At 30.6% G+C, this 22,708-nt stretch overlaps 2 protein-coding genes and 1 non-coding gene across 8 annotated transcripts; 1 reads left to right on the top strand and 2 right to left on the bottom strand.

Annotated features, from left to right (window-relative positions):
- Nucleotides 1–10,402: 10,402 nt before the first annotated feature.
- TRNAN-GUU (transfer RNA asparagine (anticodon GUU)) lies at nucleotides 10,403–10,476 on the bottom strand. Its single transcript has one exon. It is a non-coding gene; the product is annotated as a tRNA-Asn (tRNA).
- A 21-nt stretch (nucleotides 10,477–10,497) lies between these two features.
- On the top strand, nucleotides 10,498–13,591 carry LOC140883556 (uncharacterized). Of its 3 annotated transcripts, none has more exons than XM_073290077.1 (4): nucleotides 10,498–11,048; nucleotides 12,290–12,788; nucleotides 13,116–13,172; nucleotides 13,336–13,591. In XM_073290077.1, exons 2-4 carry the CDS (start codon nucleotides 12,359–12,361, stop codon nucleotides 13,368–13,370), a joined length of 522 nt encoding a protein of 173 aa, XP_073146178.1. In that variant the 5' UTR covers nucleotides 10,498–11,048; nucleotides 12,290–12,358; the 3' UTR covers nucleotides 13,371–13,591. The 3 variants fall into 3 exon arrangements, with proteins under 3 accessions (XP_073146178.1, XP_073146177.1, XP_073146176.1); XM_073290076.1 differs by having other exon boundaries at nucleotides 12,052–12,788; XM_073290075.1 differs by having other exon boundaries at nucleotides 10,498–12,788.
- A 4,733-nt stretch (nucleotides 13,592–18,324) lies between these two features.
- Nucleotides 18,325–22,448, bottom strand: LOC140881589 (magnesium transporter MRS2-5). 4 transcript variants are annotated; one of them, XM_073287012.1, is made up of 6 exons: nucleotides 22,154–22,448; nucleotides 20,987–21,617; nucleotides 20,377–20,447; nucleotides 19,215–19,685; nucleotides 18,772–18,819; nucleotides 18,325–18,684 (listed from the first exon to the last, which is right to left on the bottom strand). In XM_073287012.1, the coding sequence occupies exons 2-6, from the start codon at nucleotides 21,429–21,431 to the stop codon at nucleotides 18,454–18,456; spliced, it is 1,266 nt and encodes a 421-aa protein (XP_073143113.1). In that variant the 5' UTR covers nucleotides 21,432–21,617; nucleotides 22,154–22,448; the 3' UTR covers nucleotides 18,325–18,453. The 4 variants fall into 4 exon arrangements, with proteins under 4 accessions (XP_073143113.1, XP_073143112.1, XP_073143114.1 ...); XM_073287011.1 differs by having other exon boundaries at nucleotides 22,158–22,448; XM_073287013.1 differs by having other exon boundaries at nucleotides 22,205–22,448.
- Between the last annotated feature and the right edge of the window lie 260 nt (nucleotides 22,449–22,708).

Raw genomic sequence — 22,708 nt, 5'->3', positions numbered from 1 at the left:
TTTCTAGTAAAACTAAATTTATAGAGTATAAAGTGAATTTTCAATCCATTAAACACAATTTTTTTGTTTTTTTAAAGAATTTAATTGATTTTTAAAACATTGTATTGAATTTATAAAGTTTTAGAATATTTTGTACCTTTGGAATGAAAATTATATTGTTAAATAATTTGTCAGTTCTATTTTTCATGTATTTTAATTTAATATTGCACATGCATTTGATTTGATGACATCAACAATTGAGCATAATATACGTTCAATTTCTATGGTACATTCATAGACGTGTAGCCATTTTCCATTTTCCATAATTTAGAACACCCTTTTCCCGTAAACAACAAACAATTTAAGAACAAAGTAGAAATTTTAATATTAAAAACTTTGTTCTTGTATTCACTTTTATTTGTAGAATAAATTATATATACTAGTGTATTGGTGCACGCGTTGCGTGCTTGTATAATATTTTTGTAATTAATTTGATTTATATTCAAATAGGAGAAATATCATAGTAATAAAATTATTGAGGTTGCACTTGGATGAAGGATTTCAAATCCATGGATTTCGATTCTATTAAATTGTTAACAATGAAACATTAGATCAAATCCTAAATCTATACACTACTTATTTACACATTAATTATATAAAGTAGAATGCATTTCAAATGAGTCCATTATTACGTGGACTTGAAATCTATCCTAACTAACATGAAATATTATATAAACATGAAAAGAGTAGATTTGAAATTTATGTTTTTTTACTTCTATATACAACAAAAATACATTTGAATATATTTGAAATCAATAGATTTATAATCCTTCAATCCAAGCACAACCTTATGGACTAATCTGTAATTTGAAATATCGAAATTAAAAAAAAAAAAAAAAAGTGTAATTGTTATAAATTTAGTGGAGAAAAGGGAGGAAGAGAATCAAAGACTAGAGAAATACAATATATAAAAGATGAGTGAAATCAATTAGTTCTCATTTCAACTCTACATCTCTATTTATAGAGTAGAGAGAATATTACGCAAAAAAAAATATTACAATTAAATCAACGGTAAATTGCTCTAAAATTCCTAAATCAAAACTGAACTTTGTGTCCAGTACCCGTGTCATAATAATTATGTTTCCACTACCTGACATGGAGTTTTAATTTGTTTCAACTCCCTATGTCATGCATATGTACCAAATTACCCCTCTCAATATTTGAAAACCTCTTAACCACCATTTTACTATCTTTTTCGTCTTCTTTTCTTCATTGTTTTATTTTTCTCATTTTCAATTTGTTTCATGAATGTATTGACGTGTCTAGTCACCTTTTTTTTTTTTCTCCACCATCATTAAGATCTGAAAATCTCTCCACTCTTCAGTATATAGCCTCGTGCACCATGATCGTCGATGGGGGTGGATAAAATATTTAATTTTTGGTATATCCAAGTTATCATACCAAAAATATCGAATTTTCGGTATACCGAATATTTCGGTTTGTTATGATAAAAAAATACCGAATTTTTCGGTACAATAACGATATGAAATTTGAATTTTTTTATATATACCGGTATACTGAAAAATATATAATATTTAAAAACTATAAAATTTTAAAGTATAAAGTTTTTTTCGATATAAAATATTATATAGCGATACCGTACCAAAATTTCAGTATATCATAAATTTCGTTATGATAGGTATGAAATCGGTATACCATGATTTTCGGTATGGGTGTCGATATAATATTTTCTTATATTTAAATTTTAGGTATGAAATATGATATAAATTTTCGGTACGATATACTATCCCAATTCGTACATGGATCTCTTCTGTTTGTGTACTTAATTCTAATTATTCAATATTTATGATAGTTTTAATGTTTTTGAGGTGTGAGAATATATATATTACAGTTAAAAAAATTTACATTCACTCAATTATTCATCACAAAATTGAAAATTTAATTCCTTTGAAATTTTGAGAATTTTCAATCAAATTTTATTATGGATATTATGTAAATGATTTGATCTTTGTTAATTCCTACTATGTTTTTCTAACTTTTATTTGACTATTAAATTGGGTATTGATGTAGTGGTTATGGTTTGAAAATATAATTTCTAGACTTTTTTTTAGTTTTTTTGTAGTAATAATTATTTTAAGGATGTTGAATTTCATCAATAAGATTACATAATTCATTGTTTACAGAAATATTCTCTTTTTCTTCGTCTTCTTCTTATTTTTTTTCTATTAACTTTTTATACATTAGAAGTTTTGTAATGGTATGGGTGCGTCTCATCTCTCTCGGGAGCCCGCAATCATTTTTGCTACTCATGACCTTCTCTCCACCTGGCTAGAGGAGTTTTTGCCCTCCCCAAAAATCGAACCTTGTACCTCCAGGCTTAAGTACAAAATTTTCTGATTTCTGGTACCATTAAGCTAGACTAGCTCAATAATACCATGAATCAAAAAACTTTGTACTTAAACTTGGAGGTACAAGGTTCGATTCCTGGGAATCATGTTTTGCTCATAATGAAGATGCACTTAGAAATATGATAATGATTGCACAAATTAAAAAAAATACTATTTTGTCAAATGAGAAAAAAAAAACATATTCAAATAGTTTTTTTTTGAATTTGATACGCGTTTCTTGCAAAAATCAAAATAAAAAAAATAAAAGAAGAAAAACGTGAATTTTATGTAGTTATGAGATGGGGTGATTGGATTGAACTTCGTGTGTAATATAGAATTTGTTTTGTTATTTATATTTGAATTTCGAATTTAGTTTGAATTTTATAATATAATTGTGTCTTAAACTTTGAAATGTGAGTTGAATTCTATAATATGTTTGTTTGTTCAAAAACAATTTCTTGCAAAATGAATCAAATATATAGGAATAATTAATTTCAAGATTTAATTCAAGAAAATATCGATATTGTTTTATGAAATTAAAGTATAAAAATATTTTGAGTATCAATTAAAATAAATTGAGCATTATAACACATTGAATATTCAAGTCTATAACAGGATAAGACAATTGATTTTATTGATGATATTATAGTGTGGAAATGTCGAGGTGCAAAATGATGATCAGTAAACATCTAAAAATTTCAAGATAACATTGACACAAAAGCTTCAATACAGATGAATCCATATGAGATAGAACATGTCGTTAGTAAAGAATAAGAAAATATATCATTTTATAATAGCATCACTTGATGTGATATACACTAGCAACTAAAATGTACAAGATCTCATTGCAAAGGTAAATTTAAAATATTGATTTAAATTATTGATCAAGCTAATATCCTAATTTATGACGGACAATAAAGTAATATCAAGTAAAAAATAGTTTGATTGAGCATAATAGTTTTCTAATCGAGCGCAGTGTACACATGAATTGAGTACAATATATATTCGATCGAGCACAAGTCCTACTTGATAGGGGGACAATTAAAAATTTATTGAATACAAAATACATCTGATTGAGTACATTAGTTTTCTAATCGAGCACCGTGTACACATGCATTGAGTACTATATATCATCGATTGAGCACAACTTAGAGTAAGTCATATTAACCAAGCTAAGGAACACAATTGATTTTCCTGATGAAGTTATAGTGTGAAAATGTCGCGGTGCAAAATGATGGTCACTAAACATCCAAAAACATCAAGATAACATTAACACAAAAGCTTCAATACAGATGAATTCATAAGAGATAAAACATGTCATTAGTGTATATATATATATACCATTTTATAGTAGCATCATTTGATGTGATATAAAATAGAAACTAAAATGTACATGATCTTGTTGCAAGGTAAATCCAACATATTGATTTAAATTATTGATCAAGCTAATTTTCTAATTTATAACGAACAATAAGTAAATATCAAGTACAAAAAACTCTAATTGATTATATTAAGTTTTTAATCGAGCACAGTGTACACATGAACTGAGTACCATATATCGTCGATCGAGCACAAGTTCTACTTGATGAAGAACAATTAAAGAAAGTATCGAGTACAAAAGAGATCGGATTAAGTACATTAGTTTTCTAATCAAGCACCGTGTACACATGAATTGAGTATTATATATCGTCGATCGAGCATAACGTAGAGTGAGTCATATTAACCAAACTAAGGAATACAATTGATTTTTCCGATGAAGTTATAGGATGAAAATGCAGAGGTGAAAAATGATGGTCAGTAAACATCCAAAAACTTCAAGATAACATTGACACAAAAGCTTCAATACAGATGAATCCATATGAGATAGAACATGTCATAAGTAAAAAAGAAGAAAATATACCATTTTATAATAGCATCACTTGATGTGATATACGCTAGCAACTAAAATGTACAAGATCTCATTGCAAAGGTAAATTCAAAATATTGATTTAAATTATTGATCAAGCTAATATCCTAATTTATGACGAATAATAAAGTAATATCAAGTGAAAAAAACTCTGATTGAGCATAATAGTTTTCTAATCGAGCGCAATGTACACATGAATTGAGTACTATATATATTCGATCGAGCACAAGTCCTACTTGATGGGGGGACAATTACAAAAATTATCGAATACAAAATACATCTGATTGAGTACAAAATCTCGTTGCAAAGGTAAATCCAACATATTGATTTAAATTATTGATCAAGATGATATCCTAATTTATGACGGACAATAAAGTAAATATCAAGTACAAAAAAACTCTGATTGAGTATATTAATTTTCTAATCGAGCACAGTGTATATATGAATTGAGTATCATATATCGTCGATCGAGCACAAGCCATACTTGATGAGGGACAATTACATAAATTACCAAGTACAAAATAGATCGGATTAAGTACATTAGTTTTATAATCAAACACCGTGTACACATGATTTGGGTACTATATATCGTCGATCGAGCATAACGAGTATAAGAGGTAAGAAATAATTTTTATCGTGATTTTAATCTATCACTTAAACAACACTTAAAACACCATAATTGATACAAATATGCAAATTTCGGGATAATCTTACTCAAAATGATCAGTATTATTCGTTTAAATAATTTTCATCGATCAATTCAACTAAATATTTCAATCTTGCAATTACTCAACATTTGAATTTCAATGCTTTCGTGAAATGATAATCATCTGGATAAATGTTTGCTAAGTGCCGAAAAAATACAATTAAATTATTTATGGAAAATCTTATACAATATAACAACAATTCACTCAAAACTAATACATATTAAATCACAATATCAAAACTTTTCCAAGATTTTAAATTTTTTAGAAGAATATCTTGAAGCCTCCGATTCTCCAATTAATTTCATCCAGCTTTAATGCGAGACAACATAAAATTACTGAAAAATTGAATTCCCTTCGTTCTCTTTACCAAAATTAATTGTCATTATCTCCACTTTGCAAATTTTTTGATGCTTATGTTTTTCATGCTTTTTCTGAAGTGGCCCTTTGAAGATCCATGAGAATTTCAACATTGTTAAGCTTTCTCTATTTTATATATTTTTCTTCGGATTTAGAGTTATTTTAGATTGGATTTCCAAATGTTTTGTGCCCTGGTTCATCGGATTTTTATGGTGATGATTTGACCCCAAAAAATCCCATTTCGAGGAAATTGGTGTGGTGGTAAAAAGAGATTGTGGTGGTGGGAATCCATGGCATTTGTGGGCCAGTGAGGAAAATTTATTTTATTATGATAAGATAAGGTTATTTATGTCATTTTGGATGTCTAGGGATTGATTATGCATAAAACTATGATGTCAGGGAGTTTAAATGAAGTTTTCCTGACACAGGGACTGAGGACATATTTTAATTTGGATTTAGGGATTTTATGATAATTTGCCCTTAAATCAATCACCTAAATATCATTGATATATAACACTCCCCCTTAGATGATTATATCATAAGAACTACTCCCCCTGTTGCAAGAATCAGTTGAAATCTTTAAGTCGTTGCCTGATATTGTATGTTTTTTTTTTCAAAGTTTTATATCGACAATGTCCATATGAAAATATTCGCTACATTATGATTTATGCTTATATAAAGTACTTCAGGACTAAAAATCTTTTGATCATTTGAATGACCAAACATTCATTAATGGATATAATATATCCATTTAAATATATTTTAAGTACTTTGTTGTGTACTATGACTAATTAACATATATTTTTTCTGGTAAATATATAATCTATGGCTCAAAAGAAAACTTCATATATTGAAAGTTTTCATCTCATGTTTATATTTCAAATACTTGATAACTTCAGTAAACTATTATGAAGTACTAAGCCGATTGTATAATATGTGTCTGGATTATTATTATTTAATCCATTTATTGACTTATGTAGCTTTATCGAAAATATGGTCATGGATGTTGAATTTAATTTGATTTGACACTTAAAATCTTTCAGAGATTTTCTAAATCATATAAATACTTAGCCAACACACCCATGACAATATAACTGGCTTCTCATATACAATTTCAAGTCTTTATGAAAAACTTCATGCTACAAGAGGGACTTATATTTTATGATATTCATATCACTTTGTCGTACGAAAACCCATTGTTATCATACTAAGATTTCATAAGTATTCTTCAAGAATAACGTTATCTTTATTTAATTTGATCGATTTTTTTTCAAATCACTTCTTCTTGAGTTTTTTTGATCTTTTTGTTTCATACATATTTTTCTCTCAAGATACAATATCTTTGAACTAATTGGTCGACCATGTTTCTGGCGTATTTCAGAGTTACTTGCAAGTGAGATGGTCCTTCAGGGACATTGATATCATAATTTTCAAATACTTAAACCTCTTATAGGGTTTTACTATTATTTATGTCATGATCTCTTAAAGATAATCAGCCTCCTTAATTTTGACATTTTAGTTATTTTTTTATTCTTTTGAGTAGGGGTTATTGGTTTAGATTTAAAACCAATTAAAAAATGAGAAAACAAAATTTGTTCAACTAGAACAATTACAATAGCTAATATATCTCATCTATAAACACATTACATCAAACAATGTATTTAAAAATTAACTTTGAACATCAGGTTTATTTTATAGTTTAAAGACAATACATTCTCATTGATATAAATTTAGCTTCTACGTTCCTCCCCCTCAATGTTGGAAAACATTGTTTAACTTAAATAACATTTGAGAAATCGCGTCATAAAAATCTCATTGTTATTGATTCGAAATACTAAATCATAAGAATCAAAAGTATTTCCAACATGCATGTCTTCAGTCTCTTCGGGAGATTTTTTGTATGCATTTAACGCACAATCAATAATTTTTAACCCATAAAACTTGGCTCAAAGCCAAAAGTTAATAATAATTAGTTGGGATGCTATTTACAATAATTGTTGCAGGCAACATATCACATCCCAAAATATGACGCATTAGTTTCAAAATCTATGGTCTATTAGTTGATTGGAGGCATTTGATAATTAATCAAATAAACCATTTTTACTGATTGTATATTCTGAAAATTATTCTCAGTAAATATCTTCGCAAACATCAGGTAGCGAGTCGTGGACACACGTTTATAATTACTTTTCATTGCATAAAATATAGGGATTCGGCCCAATTGAACTATTGATAGCCATATTATATATTAACACATAAGAATTCTTGAATTAATGTTAGAATCATCTGGTTGTTTGGTTCAAGAATCATCTTATTTATCAATCCAAGAACTTCTGGTTAATGGATGATAATACAATTGTATACTATCAATAATTTATTATATGGAATGTCAAAATCAATCAAATATGCCAAACTGTGAAGTATTTGTATCAATAAATTTTACAGGTATCTAAACTTCTAGTTTGGGATACCAAATTTAAGTTTATGACATCAACAAACTTTTATTTACTATATAATAAACTTTAGGTTTACAATATCAGTCAATTACAATGTCAATAAACTCTTGGTTTATTGTGATATCTATTTTATCATATTGAGATTGATACAATACTATATTTTTGCGAAATTGAGTTTGTGTACGGCTCAATTTTATTTTGATATCTGCTGAATCAATTGTCTCGATATTATACAATTATCTATGAGACACAAAAACAATATTCACTCTTAATATATCATGCAATCAAGTCAATATTCTTCAGGAATATTGTCAGATCTTAAATCATCTAGCAATATTGACAATTTTATATCGTGTATCAATATTCTTTGGGAATATTGATAGATTAAATTATTATATTGTATCCGTAGATCTATCAAGTATAAATATAAAAATATGTTGTGTTACATCAAGAACATCAACATAAAATTAAATGAAATGCTTCTTCAGGAGCATCAATAATTAACTGGAATCATGAACATAAAAAATAAATTTATGCGATTTCGAGAAGCATCAATATAAGATCTAAATATTGTGCTTCTTCGAGAGCATTCATACAATGATGATAATATTTTTTTTTCTACCTTGATGAGAGCACTCGTGCTGATAACGCGTTATAAATTTAGTGGAGAAAAGGGAGGAAGAGAATCAAAGACTAGAGAAATACAATATAGAAAATATGAGTGTAATCAATTAGTTCTTATTTCAACTATACATCTCTATTTATAGAGTAGATAGAATATTACGCAAAAAGAATATTACAATTAAATCAATCACCTAAATATCATCTATATATAACAGTAATCTAAATATAGCATAAGGGCATTTTTTACAAACAAAAGATGGTGTCTAAGGAAAATATTTTTTTATATATAGAGATATATGCAGGGGTGGTCCAAAGGAAAATGAGGTCCGGGGCGAAGATTTAATTAAGTGTTTCTTATATTATTTTTTTTAAAAAATTGATATTTACACTTCAGTTTTTGTTATTTGCACTTTATTTGTAAATAAATTTGCACTTCATTCTACACATGAATTAGAATGTAGGTAACACAAAATAGAATGTAAATATCAAATCTCATTTTAAAAAAATCAAATATAATCGAACTATACGAAATTATCTTCATATTTTGTGAATATAATTATGAAAGTATCCAAAAAATCACATTGAACCATCAAAACTCACAATTTAAGTGCTAATTTAATTTAAAAGCAGTTAATTTAGCCATTAAAGATAAATTAAATAAAAGTCCCAATTTTCAAAATTAAGTTTCAAAATCCGTACCTTCAATCCATAATTTTCAACCACGACATGAAATTAACTATAAATATTAAAATATAGCATTAAATTAAAAATAAATTGAACGAGTCATAAGTCAAATTTTAATGCACATAAAGGTCAAGAAAAAATTGGTCGAACATCAAGCTATAAAAATCAATGCCAAAAATGTGAAAAGTGATGGTCGGCGACGAACGCCGCCAAATTGAGAGGTGATGAATGAAGCGAAAATTGAACATATTAATTTGGATGATAACTTTATTGTTGACGATGTATAAATATTTTTCAATTTTTTTAATAACTACTATAATATAATAATAATTAATTGAACTACATTAATACATAATATTTATAATATTTATCTATAATAATATTTTTAAAAAATTTGGGGCCCCACCCAATGTAAGGCCCTGGGCATGGGCCCTGCTGCCATGGGCAGGGCCGCCCTTGGATATATATATATACCTAGCTCCCAAACAAACAGAGAGGGGGAGGAAATAACAAAATGAGTGATAGAATCTGCTACTAGATTTGCCGATCTACAGACATGGAACAACTTCATGTTTCGGATCGAATCAAGTAGATGACGAATTGAATTTGTTATGGCTCCAGTGTAGCTAAGATAATCGTTCAAGCTCGTGACTGTTTGCACCGTCAAAAGAGAATTTGTGGAAAATAAATAAACTTGTATTCCCCTGTCGTTAACAATATGTAGTCCCTCGCATATGGCCGTCAGTTCCGCATGCACAACTGTCAAAGGGTGGTCTCTCTGGTGTCCAAAGGCCAACATCAACCGTCCTTCATGATCTTTAACAGCTCCTCCTATGGCAAAATGATGGGATTCCTCATTAATAAGCGGGGTTTGAATTCCAGTCACCCATCGATACTTGAATGATTGGATCTTTGCGCCATTGCCAACCCGCCAATACATTGCCTTACTTAAAATTGTCCGACTCCATACTAGCAATCGCCAGATGAATGAAGGACCTCTGCCTAGAGGTGCTTCCATGATGTCTAGATAATTAAAATATTTCGCTTTCAGCACTCGTGAGTTATCAAAACAGTGTTTATAAATTTTAAAAATAAGTGATTATGTAATTTTTTAAAAAAAAAATTTGTGAAGGAATTTCGACAAATAAGTAATTATGGATTTATTTGTCAATAAAAAAATGTATTATGTAATTATTTTTTTTCAAAATTTGTGAAGGAATTTAGACAAATAAGTAATTATGGATTTATGTGTCAATAAAAAAATAAAAATAAAAATAAAATCGCTAGAAGGAGGGCTTGAACCTCCGACCTTGTGGTTAACAGCCACACGCTCTAACCAACTGAGCTATTCCAGCTGTTTGCGTTGTTTAGTAAAGTTATCATATTTGTACAAAAAAACCAAACTACGACCCTTTCACCTCCGCCGGCTCCGTCGTCTTTGGAGGCGGAGGCGAAAAGAGCTACGGTGGGGAGGTCCGTGTTTGCTTTCAAGAAGTCATTTCTGTCCAGTACCCGAAATTTCAAACCCTTTATTCGCGTCTCGGATCATCAATTTTTGCATACCCGATCACGTAATAACTAATAACCATCGAGATTCGATCCCCAACTAATCACAACAAAACCCCAGAGAATTCCATCTTGAAATCAACTCCAGCAATATCCCTTTTCAGCCGTGACTTTGAAATCTAAAAGATCAGCATTTTGGATTACAATATCAAAATGTAAATACCCTTTTGGGCTCCAAGAAGACTGTCAGCACTGGTGTGCCTATTTCTTGCATTGGTGAAAAGCATGTCTGGGAACAAGTTTTTCGTGTATTCTTGTTGATATCTGAAGGATAAATCCTAGCTTTACTGCATTTAGGCTGTTTTCTACGGGAGCCATATGATTGCTTTGTAGCAGTTTTCATTCAGTGCCAGTGGGAGTCGTAAGTTTGCTCATAATATGATCGAGTTATGCCGTTTTAGGCCGGACCGGTTTAATTTGGATTGTTTAGGTGTTTGTATACGGGCTTCTCAAAGTTGTTGTGGTTAATATGTATGTTTGTAGTTTTTAGTGAAAATGTGTTTACTTCATGATATGATTCATGTATGTGTTGAGTCAGGTGGATTTTTAACAGTTTCAGCAACTATCTCGAGCTGATTGATTTAGATGTTGGACTTGTAGTTAGTGAAGTGAAACGGTGAAGGAATTTTTTCCCAAATGAGAATATCAAAGGGTTCAGTAAACTCGATTGAAAAGCTTGAAAATGAACCTGTTGGAACAGTGGGATCTGTTGGTTATGGTGTCATTGTGGCTCACAGGAGCCTTATGAACTCATTTATTTGCCAAAAAATATTTGTGATTTGGGATCTTTTTTGAATCCTATTAGTTATGATTCTTTGATAGAAGTACATGTGATTCCAAGATTTCAGTTTGTGTTAACAAGTAGATCGGCTTCATCTCTGTTTTGAAGTGATGTTTTGAGGAGTCATTCCATACTATAAATCTCCACTTCAATAAAGGACTATTCACTATAATACATGTATTAATAGTTAATCCATTGACTGTTTGGAACCAGTAAGTTTTTCTTGTAAACAAATCGTCATATTCGGTGCTATTGTCTACCTTAAGTCTACCCTCCATGTGTATTGGCTTCAAGAAATGTGGTTTTAGAAGCACGAACATTATGTTCTTGGCTGTATTCCATAATGTTCAGGCTCTGCTTTTGAGAAATTTGAAAAACTATTCCTCTTTACCAAAAGCAGCATTCTTTTCCCTTTTTAAAATGCCATCTATTTATTTGTTACTCTAGTGTAGTAGCACTTGTGAACATTTGCATACTGTTACTCTGGTTTATTCATGTTGTTCTACACAAAATCATGGCCATTCATTGCTCATTTGCTCTTGCTCTTCATCGTCTTCGTGTACCCTCTACATGCTATTCCCAGTATCATCCCCCTGAATGGCACTTGCCAAGATAAGTGCGGCAACATCTCTGTGAACTTCCCCTTTGGTTCCAGTTTTGGCTGTGGACACCCTGCGTTTGCCAGATACATCAAGTGTAGCAGTTCAGGGACTCTCGAGTTCTCTACCGGCACCGGCATTTACTCGATATCCTCGATAGACTACTCGAGTAACACCCTTACCATATCCGACCCTTTCATGTCTACTTGTTCTTCTATGCAGAACTCAGGAAGCTTCATCTTGGATCGTGCCAGTCCGTTCACCGTAACAGAAGAGAACATATTTGTTCTAATGGGATGTTCAAGTACCTCTCCTGTTTTTGATCAAAATACGGATTTCTGTAATACAGGTTCTGGTTTGAACCTGTGCAAGGGGTTGTATTCGTGCAAAGAGGTAACGGGGATTGGCCTCGAACCAAATGCGCCTATATCCACTTGCTGCGTGTATGATCCTACGATTGTTCTTGGTTCCAGAAATGATCTGGATCTTCCTAAGCTCCAGTGTTCGTCGTATTCTGGGATATATGGCTTCGGAGGCGATGAGGGCGATCCAATGAAATGGCAATATGGGATTTTGTTGCAGTACAATGACTCTTATTTCAGCAATGGATGCAAGAATTGTGAGGATAGTGGAGGGTTCTGTGGGTTCTCTGGTGTGAACGAGTCCTTTGCTTGCATTTGCCAGAATGGGAAAAAATCCCCCATAAATTGCCATGGCAGAGGTTAGTTGGTCTTATAATGTTACTTTAGTTAAGGTAAATTATACTTTATTACACATGCACACATACTAGGTTACTCGACATTGAAAATCATATCTCGAGGAACAGTTTACGCCGCGGGTGGACTAGGACACTAGGTTGGTTGGTTCGCAATGGAACCTGTCTTCTCGCCTGCAGCGGCGACGGTGGATGATTTACAATTTGTAACATCTTGAAACTTATGTGTTATATTATCAAGATTTCGAGTCGAACCATCTCATGTCTCCAGAGCCTTCATGGCACAACACTCTGTTGGATTTGGAACTGATATTTGTTTAATGATGTGATTAGGATATGGTTGGAGTGGGACATGGAGACACAAAATTCAAACCAAATTAAGTATTGGAGGTAAGAGAAAAGGGGGGGATCCCTTTTAGTTTTCTTGACTTCATGTCCTTTTTAACAAAAAGTCTTCATTAATCAAGGATCTTGTTGCAGAGTTGTCTTGCTTTTTTATGTGCACTTTTTGCCTGAATTTGTGCTTGAAAGTGCTATTTCTTTGGAATTTCAGGATTCTTGCTTTTGTTGTCGATCTCTTTCATTTGAAGAAGCAACTACAAGGTGGAGAATATCAGAGAGTTCTTGCTTGGTGAGAAGCATTACCGTTTCACTTTTTATGTAATTCCATGAAGTGGAAAGTGTTCAAGTGTTCTTTTCTTTTATTTTTTCTTTTAAATGAAATTTGCATGTTTGAGAATATTGGGCATGCATTCACAGCTTTAAAGTATATAAAGTGTGTTGTAATGTTAAAAATATGTTTTATCATAAAAAATAGAGTTGATTGAGAAAACAAAAAATCCCTCTACCATGTGTTTAACTCAATGTTTATGCATTCACAAAAAGTTTCGCAACGTTCTTTGGTCTTACGTATCTTTTCCCCACATATCTTTTCTAAGATGAAAAATATGTACAATAATTAAAATCTATATCTATAATCTATTAATCTATTAATTATTAATTAATTAATTTATTAATTATTAATTAATTAATTATTAATATTAATATTAATATTAATATTAATATTAATATTAATATTAACCCTATTTAAAATATATGGGTTTCATTTGTGAATTTCCATAATTAACCTCTTCCTCCATAATTAATTATTAATTACTCTTTAATTATTATCACTCATTAATTACCCAACTATACTAATTGACCTATTCCTCGATGATTAATAAATTACTAATGACCATAATTTAATGATTATTCTTCTATAATCTATAAAAATATATATTTATCCTTTTACATTGATTTTAATTTAATAAACTTTGTTATATACCAATCAAATTATTGATATTAATAAAAAAAAACTTTATATAATTAGTTATCGATAATCATGAATCTCTTTAATAAAAAATTAATTATGGTGGCTTTTATATTAAAAAAAAAAATCACTAATCCTAGCACAAAATAGATTACTCCTTCCGTCCCATATATGCTGTCTTGTTTTAGTTTTCACACGAATTAAGAAAAATTTATTGGGAAATTAAATTTTATATAAACTTCCTATTTTATTCCTATTTAATGTATTAAAAAATGATTGCACAATTTTCAAGGTGTAGTTAATAGGGGTATATTAGTAAAGTAGTGTAAAAAATATTACTAAATATGGTGTATGACTATATATTTGGGACAAACAAAAAAGAAAACGTTGACAATATAATTGGGACGGGGGAGTATAAAAATATTATTACATTAATAGTGGAGATATTCGAGAATAAATAGTACGAACTTAATGTTACGTGTATCGTAAAAATAATCATCAAATTACATAATCAACCATGCAGTCAGTACTTAATCTCATGCAATCAAATTGACTCATCATTCAATTATTATACATAGATATACATGTCAAGATCATGTCTCATCGTTCAATTATTATATATAGATATACATGTCAAGATTATGTCAATGACTCCATCTATGAAATATGTGTGAATGTTTATCATAAAATTCTCCATCATTAATTATCATTTACTTACCGTGTGTATATTAATCAAAATCCATATATACATTCATTTACGATTAATTAGGTAGTGTTTGCAACTTTTAAAAATAAATGATTATAATTTTTTTCTTAATAAATTATAATAATAAAATATTAATCAATAACAACATATTAATGATGATATATGACTTTTCGAATGCTTCTTATGACTTATAAATGTAATGTATTTCGTGAGGTTTAACACTGGCATCTAACTTATCCATTAAGGTGAATTCGAATATTCATACAAAATCAGCTTTTGGTGGTTCAATAACATAGCTGCAATAGATAGTATTAAACACATATGCATTACTTAGAGAAATAAAAAAATGACAACAAAGAGGTTGATATATGTCAAGATATGTGTTCTTCATCAAAGTTACGAAATTACATTCTAAAAAGAGAAAACTATATGAATATTGGTATTCATCGATGCAGGAGTGATTACTTTGCTATTACAGCACAAATGTTTCCAATATAGATGTTTTTACAGTTACATGAATTGAAGTTTGGTTTAGTTTTACGCACCAGAAAATGTCATTTGCTTTTTAATTATACCTGACAAATCATCGCAATATATATGTAATTATTACGATTCATTATTCGCTTGATTTGTGTCCACATTGCAGGGAACACGTATTTATGAACTTATTTTCTCAAATTTAATCCACAATTTTTTAGCACTAATATTCGAGGTAGCGTTAGCTTGTTATTTTTAATTTATCCTTTCAAATAAATGTGATTGATTTAATTTTTGTCCTACTGAAACAAAGTTTAAGTGATCGATAATCAACCAACTAATGAAATGTCTTGATTTCAGACTCTCAGTTTTGATATATTTTATCTCTATCTATTTATGAGTCATTATCATGTAAATAGAAATTGATGATGGATTCTTAATATTTTGTTCATATTAATATATAGTTTTGATTTATTGATCTTTCTTTACAATTTTCATATAGTATGTGTTCAATTTGAACTAACTGAAAAATTAGTTTCTCCATGCCATTAAATTACTAAAATAATCAATTATCCTTTAAAACCGTTATTTGTCTTTGAAAATAAACTCTTTTCTCCATGTAATGATGTTATTCACATTTTTTTATCAACTTTCACACCCAATTAATTTTGCAAAAGAGACAACAAAAATTGTTTTAGAGTTTTTTTTTCGTGTTATCATAGCCATAGGTTGGCCGCTGACAAAAGACGAAAGCATCTAAACAATACTTGAACTGAAAAAATGTTCGTGATCACAACGAGTATGACAGCAAACGAGATATTCAACAAAAATGGAAGTTTCACAAAGGTTTGGACAGTTTCTTATAAATTACTTATACATATTAAATACAACTTTTTTTTTCTAAGTGATTATAAAAATATAGTTATACCAAAAATGATCTAAATATGATGCGAATTATAATTACACACTTAAAATGAATCAAGCTAATTCATATTATTTTTTCGAAGGTAGAATTAAAGAAATAGAAAATAGATCATCATTTTGGTACGAAGCTTGCAATCATTGTTTCAACCCAACCATAAAGACGACAAATAGTCTCACTTGTTTGAACTGCAAAAAGTTGAAGACTAAGATATTTTCAAGGTAATGTACTTCATATATATTATTAGAATTGTACAACTTTATATGCAAACAACGAAAATTAATTAAATGTTAATTTTTATTTCAAGATATAAATTATCATTGTTGATGGATAATGTAGATGATGTTACTAGGATCACAATGTTCGATGATGTTGCTGCAACGTTCGTTGGACATCATATTCAATACTACATCAGCATCCAAAAGAAGGTTCATATTATATAACACATATAAATATTTCGTAAAAAAAAACCAATTACAATGATATAAAGTAAACATATTTTCCTGTGTGTTGTTAATTTGTTTGATAAATGATGCAGCTTACGTCATATAAAACAAAGGTTATTGATCCATTGGATGATGTAGTCAATGATAACTACAAATTCTTGTTTATGATTGGAGAATCAGTGGATACAAATAATAACATAATATTTGTAATACTTGATGAAATTGAAAATATGCCTAAAAAGTTGTAAAAAACCAACAAGCAACGAAGAAAAAAGCGGAGAAAAAAAATAAAGTGCTCAAGAAAGAAATTGTAACAAAAATAGAATGTGTAACAAAGAAAAAAGATAAGTCTAATAAACATTATTGTTTATAACATTGCCTACATTATATTGAACTTCATTTTCTTTAATTCAAATACTCATTTGAGTTCAATATGATTTTACCAAATAATATCAGAATATTATTTATATTTGTTTCAATTTTTTAGTCTAGTATAAAATATGGATGTTAATTTCCGACCATTTTATATTTGGTATAAAAATAGGTGATTTGGGCAAAACTAAAAACTAGTCCCCGCCTAGGCGGATTCCCCCGTATGAACAAAAATAATTATAAATCACTTCAAAAAAAATTTCTAGCTCAAATTTTTATTACAGATTAATATATATCATTATCTTTCAAGTTAGGGTAGACTTGAGTTTGCTTATTGGACTTTAATTTAAAACCTTTAAAAATTGGTTTTCATTTTTTATTGGGCTTTTAACTTTTTTAAGGTAAAAGCCCAAAAACAAAACTTAAAAAACAAAACCTAAATAAAACGTCTTCATTCTTCAGCCGCCTCTGCATCTTCTTCTTTCTTCTGCAGCTTTCTTCGCCTTTCTTCTTCTTCTTCTTCCACAGAATTCTGCCGCCTACATCTTCTTCTGCAGCACCTACGCCGCACAACGGCGCTAGGCGGCCGCCTAGACCGAGTTTTCAAACACTGATACTAATACTAATTTATGTACTCAACTTAATTTATTAACAAGTTCTTAAATATTAATGTCTTGTACCCAAACATATATGTATGATAAATTTTGATGTCGATGCAGTTTTTGCACAGTTATACTCAAAATACGACATCTGAAAAAGTTAACATTTAAATACGATATATTAATATCATATTTTCAATATTTTATGCTTATATTCATTCATGAAAATACGTGTAAGAGAAATCCGTGTTAAAATTTTTTGTTCCGGTTCTGTCCCACCTTTTGTAGAGTTATTGCTCAGTAATTTCCAAAAAACTTATCAAGTTGCATACTTTTTCAACATGGACAAAATAACCTTTACAAAAGAGTTCATAGCTAAGTTATACAAAGTAAACTTTGTTGTCACAATGCAGAATCAGTAGAAATGGGAAGTAACACACCATTGGTTTCAGATATCCTCAGAATTCAAAAGTTCTTTTTCCCTGAACTTGAGATCCTTGTATCATAACTAGCTTATAAGGATAGAAACATCGTTTTCTACATGACACGACAATGCATTCCTTAAAGACTATACACCTCCGAATCGTGTACAGCGTGCATGTTATCCTCATGAACATGTATGAAATCCGCAAACTAGGCGATAATTGATCAACTTAAATATTTTAGTACCACAATTCTTCATCTGCTGACAAATCAAGAATCCTCATCACGTAGAAACACAATAATATTATTGATCATAACTTGTTCCCAACAAAGACTCATGTACAAGGAACCCAAGAATTTCATGCAATTGCTAATCGATTTCAAAAATAATGAATTTGAGAGATCCCAACTTATAGTTTACAGAGGAAATACTTTCTTGTGCCGGAAATATATCAAGAAGGCCAAGTACACCATCACACAGAATACGCCACTTACTATGAGGACCCAATTAAAGGTCGTTGGGAGATCAAATACTGAATCTTCAAAGTTCGTACCAAAGACTGCAGCAACAACACCGAATATTGTAGCAACAAAAGTGGCGGCCGTCAGAAGCAACTCAAATTTAATCAGCTGATTCTGAACAGTTCCCTGAGCAAAGTGATAATTATGAAATAAAATTTGATGACAATGGCTTATTCAATGTAAAGAATTACGACGTAAAAGACAGATTCTTACCAGCTTTATGTTGATCAAATCCTCGGTATCATCAATGTACTCTTTAAGCTGCATTGTCATGAAAAATGAGTGTGAAACATAAGTCAATAGCAGCAGCAATGCAATTTTTTTTACCATTTTCCTTTGGTTTGGCCTAAACTCTAGTTATACGCAGTACAGCAATAGTGTGCACATACTGTTATCACATATATAATATAATGCTGTGAATTGTGTTGAATGCTACTGTCTAGGTATATGTCGGAGTAACCGTCTATACACATATGAGATGTACACAATTCATTGTTTTTTTAGTGTTTTGCATTCAGGCCCACGAGAGGTAAATCTTCCATTATCTGGTTATCTGGTTCCTAGGCGATAATGGTAATTGCTAAAAATAGCTCGTCTTTCTCTGTAAGAGTACTGATCAATTTCAAACAAGCCGCATGTATAGATTTCTCACTTACCGAAAGTAACTTATTGAGGGTATTGTCTATAACAACAAAGTATGCTTCAAGTAACATTTCAAGTTGATCGATGTTTTCGCCAGAACTTGATGAACTTAAGAAGCTTTCTTGTTTGATAGAATTGATACTGCTGAAAGCTCTCTGCAATTTCTGAACTCCACTGCACGATCCAACTGGAGAAACAGGAGCTGACTTGGATTCAACCTTGAAATTTCGTGAAATATTAAGTTGATCATCTGGCTCATTGCTAGTTACGGAGTCCTTTCTTTCCTTCTTCTCCGTTAAATACATCTCAGCCATATCACCATCATCATCCATCAAATGCTCTATTTCGTCACAAACCTTTTGGACTCGTTGAGTCAAAGCAAGAAGGTGACCTTTGAATCTACGGACACGCTCTAGAGTCAGAGTGCTTATGGTTGATGCTAACTCATCAAGCATGGGATATATCTCCATTTCTAATTCATTTTCCTGCCAGATTACTGAGGTTTAATACCACATGCATATCATTTAAATACACGAATATTTTTGTTGAAACCTTTTCATTGTTAGTAGAAATGTACAGGGACGTGAAGATTAAGACCGGAAGAAAATCAAGATATATGGAAGACAAACAGTAGCCTTTCTTCTTCAACTGACATCAGACATAAAAACACTTATCTATCAAGCACATAGAAATCACAATTCTTAACGGAACCTCCAAAATTATTCTGGTGCATATAAAGTTACATACTATTTATCTATCTAATACATATAGTAAACAAGCCCACAATTGGATTTTTTTCTCTCTTTGATGTGTCATTAATATTTGGCCGCTTTCATGCATTAATCAATTGAATGCACATAGATTTTCTTAATTACTAAAATGAAGTTAGAACTTAAACTTGGCTTTTCATACATTATTAACATTCACTGTTACTAAAAAAAATATGACTTTACTAATAAATATACATTCATATAATATATTTACATTGAAAAGTTCCAAATGATTCTGCTTGGATAATTATAGCACAAATGCACTATTAGTAAATAATATTGCCTTGGATCGATTTAGTATTATAACAATTTGGAGCATTGGATTTTTTTTTTTTGTTTTGAAAGAGACTAACAAAAATAACAAATCGAGAAGAATCTATTGATCACATTACAAGAAGCTGCATACCTGGTCATCGAGAGACATACAAGTAAGTTCCAAAGCAAGCTCCAAGGCCCGGAATTCAAAAGGTAGATCATCTGAATCAAATTAGAACACAATGTGAGATGATCGGCATTTATTCCCAAAACAAATTCAAATTCAAATTCTTGATTAATTGATGAAGCAAAAAAAATGAACCATGAGAAACAGCGAGAGTAATAAACTTACTGGATAAATCTTAGTTAATTGATGAAACAAAAGAAAATAACAATAAGAAACATACACGGTCAGGTCATATGAGGTGAAGGTATCTGAAACAAGCATCCACTAAAAACGCAAGGTGACCTTCATAAATATTTTTATCATACAAAATAGTGTATAATGATCAACCTGTTGTACCACAATTTCATTTTTCTTACACTATTAATGAAATACACAGTTTCCAACATTTACATATCTGAGGAGAATTTTGAATGGAGGATGTACACAAACTAGCATCTGAATATTGGTGTTTGGACTAAATTTTCCACAAGTACAAATTTGTGCAACAATAGGCCATTGCCCACTTGACACAAACCTACTCCATAAGTATGGTCAATTCATATGTAACCGTGCTTCAGAAGGCAGAGTATCTTACCAGGTTGATCTATAGATGTCTCGAGCCGCTTGCACAATTCGGACTTGTATTGTAGCACCGAACCATCCAGGGAGTTCATCAATATAACCTCGTCAGCTGTGATTATGCATCTAATCTGTTCGAGACAAACTACAATAGCGGACTCACGACCTAATATAGTCGAGGGATAGATAAACAAAGGATCCAGAAGCCTCAGATCTCTTGAAGGCAAATTGCAACTTCTCATTATGGTAGACTTATCCAGTTCCAAGATATTTGAATTCCCACTCCTATCAATCTTTATCCAAGACCTATGTCCAAGAATATGACCTCTCTTCTTTAAGCTTAGAAAACTCGATCCATGAGTATTATGACTCCCATGAACATCCAAGTAGTATTTTGAAGGGTCGAGTGAAGCAGACTCGGGAGCGGCATAATCAAAAGATGGAGGCTGTGGTTGAATCATTTCAATTCAGTTCTTCTCTTGATTCACGTGGGATTTTAAAGCAGAGGGCTGCTGCCTTCACCAGTAAATCAATTTTTACATGACTTCAATACATGATCTAGCACCTGCAGGCTCAGAGATATATAAAGTTACCCACCCTATTTGTTATCGGCAAAATGAAATTTTCTCCACATTTTGATGTAGAACCTGAAAATGGAATACAATTAGATAGATATAAAGAAATTGGCATTCAAAATTTCAAAACTAGAACCCAAAATAAAAAAATAAATAAAAAGACGTGGTGTGGATTTTTGAAATGGATCATGGAACATCACCAAATAACAAAAGATAATAAAGAAACCAAAATTCTCGAGTCTCAGTTACATTTAAGAACATAATTGTGCTCAATTTATTTTTCCTTTTCCAAATTTTATTCTAAACTGTACCTAAATGTCCACATTCAAAACTTTACCCAATCATTCTGCAATCACAACCCCAAGAAGCAACAAAAAGAAAAATAAATAACAATAATATGAATTTCAAGCGGAGCATGAAAAACATACTTTCTTCTGGGATTTCTCACAAATGTCACAAACCCAAGCTTTACGGTAACAATAATAATAATAATAATAATAATAATAATAATAATTGACAAAAACTTCAGCTCAGAGCCGATCAATCACTCGAATGAAACACTGAATAGACCAATTTAGCACCAGAAACCAAGAAATCCCAATTCTTACTCACTTAAACATCGAAGAAGGCGATAATCACATGCATTGAGAAGAACCCACCACTGTTTTTCGATCTTTAGTCGTAGACACACGTGTGAGACGCAGTAAATCACAGGTTCAAACAATTCCCAGAAAAAAAATTACACCTTTTCTACAAGAAACTGTTGGTTGATTCCATATCTTTTCTCATGTTTTTCAAGGCTCACAAGGCACCTATAATTATTGTACTACTTTCACTGTCAAATGTGGTGGTGAGGTGTGGTGAGAATTGAGTGATAGATGTTGGTAGCTCACGAGTTTGTCGTGGATAATTTCGTTCGGGCATGTAGAATTTTCTGTCACAGAAGCTACACACGCTTTTAATGTTTGGTTAATGCGACTTTTGCTAGTTTTGGAAAGTGTATTTGTTTTGAGAGAGTTTTAGTAAATAATTTTCAGCTCTATTTCATTAAACTAGTAAAATGCAGGGCACGTAAGATTACTTATTTTATGACTAATTATTTATATAATTGAATTAAAGATGATACTAATAATGACATGTGTTATATATATATTTATTTTAAA

This window comes from Henckelia pumila, chromosome 2 (assembly GCF_033568475.1).
Source record: "Henckelia pumila isolate YLH828 chromosome 2, ASM3356847v2, whole genome shotgun sequence".
Taxonomy (NCBI): Eukaryota; Viridiplantae; Streptophyta; class Magnoliopsida; order Lamiales; family Gesneriaceae; genus Henckelia; species Henckelia pumila.
The sequence above is the reverse complement of the archived record's forward strand: the minus strand, read 5'-3'. Positions and strand labels throughout refer to the sequence as shown.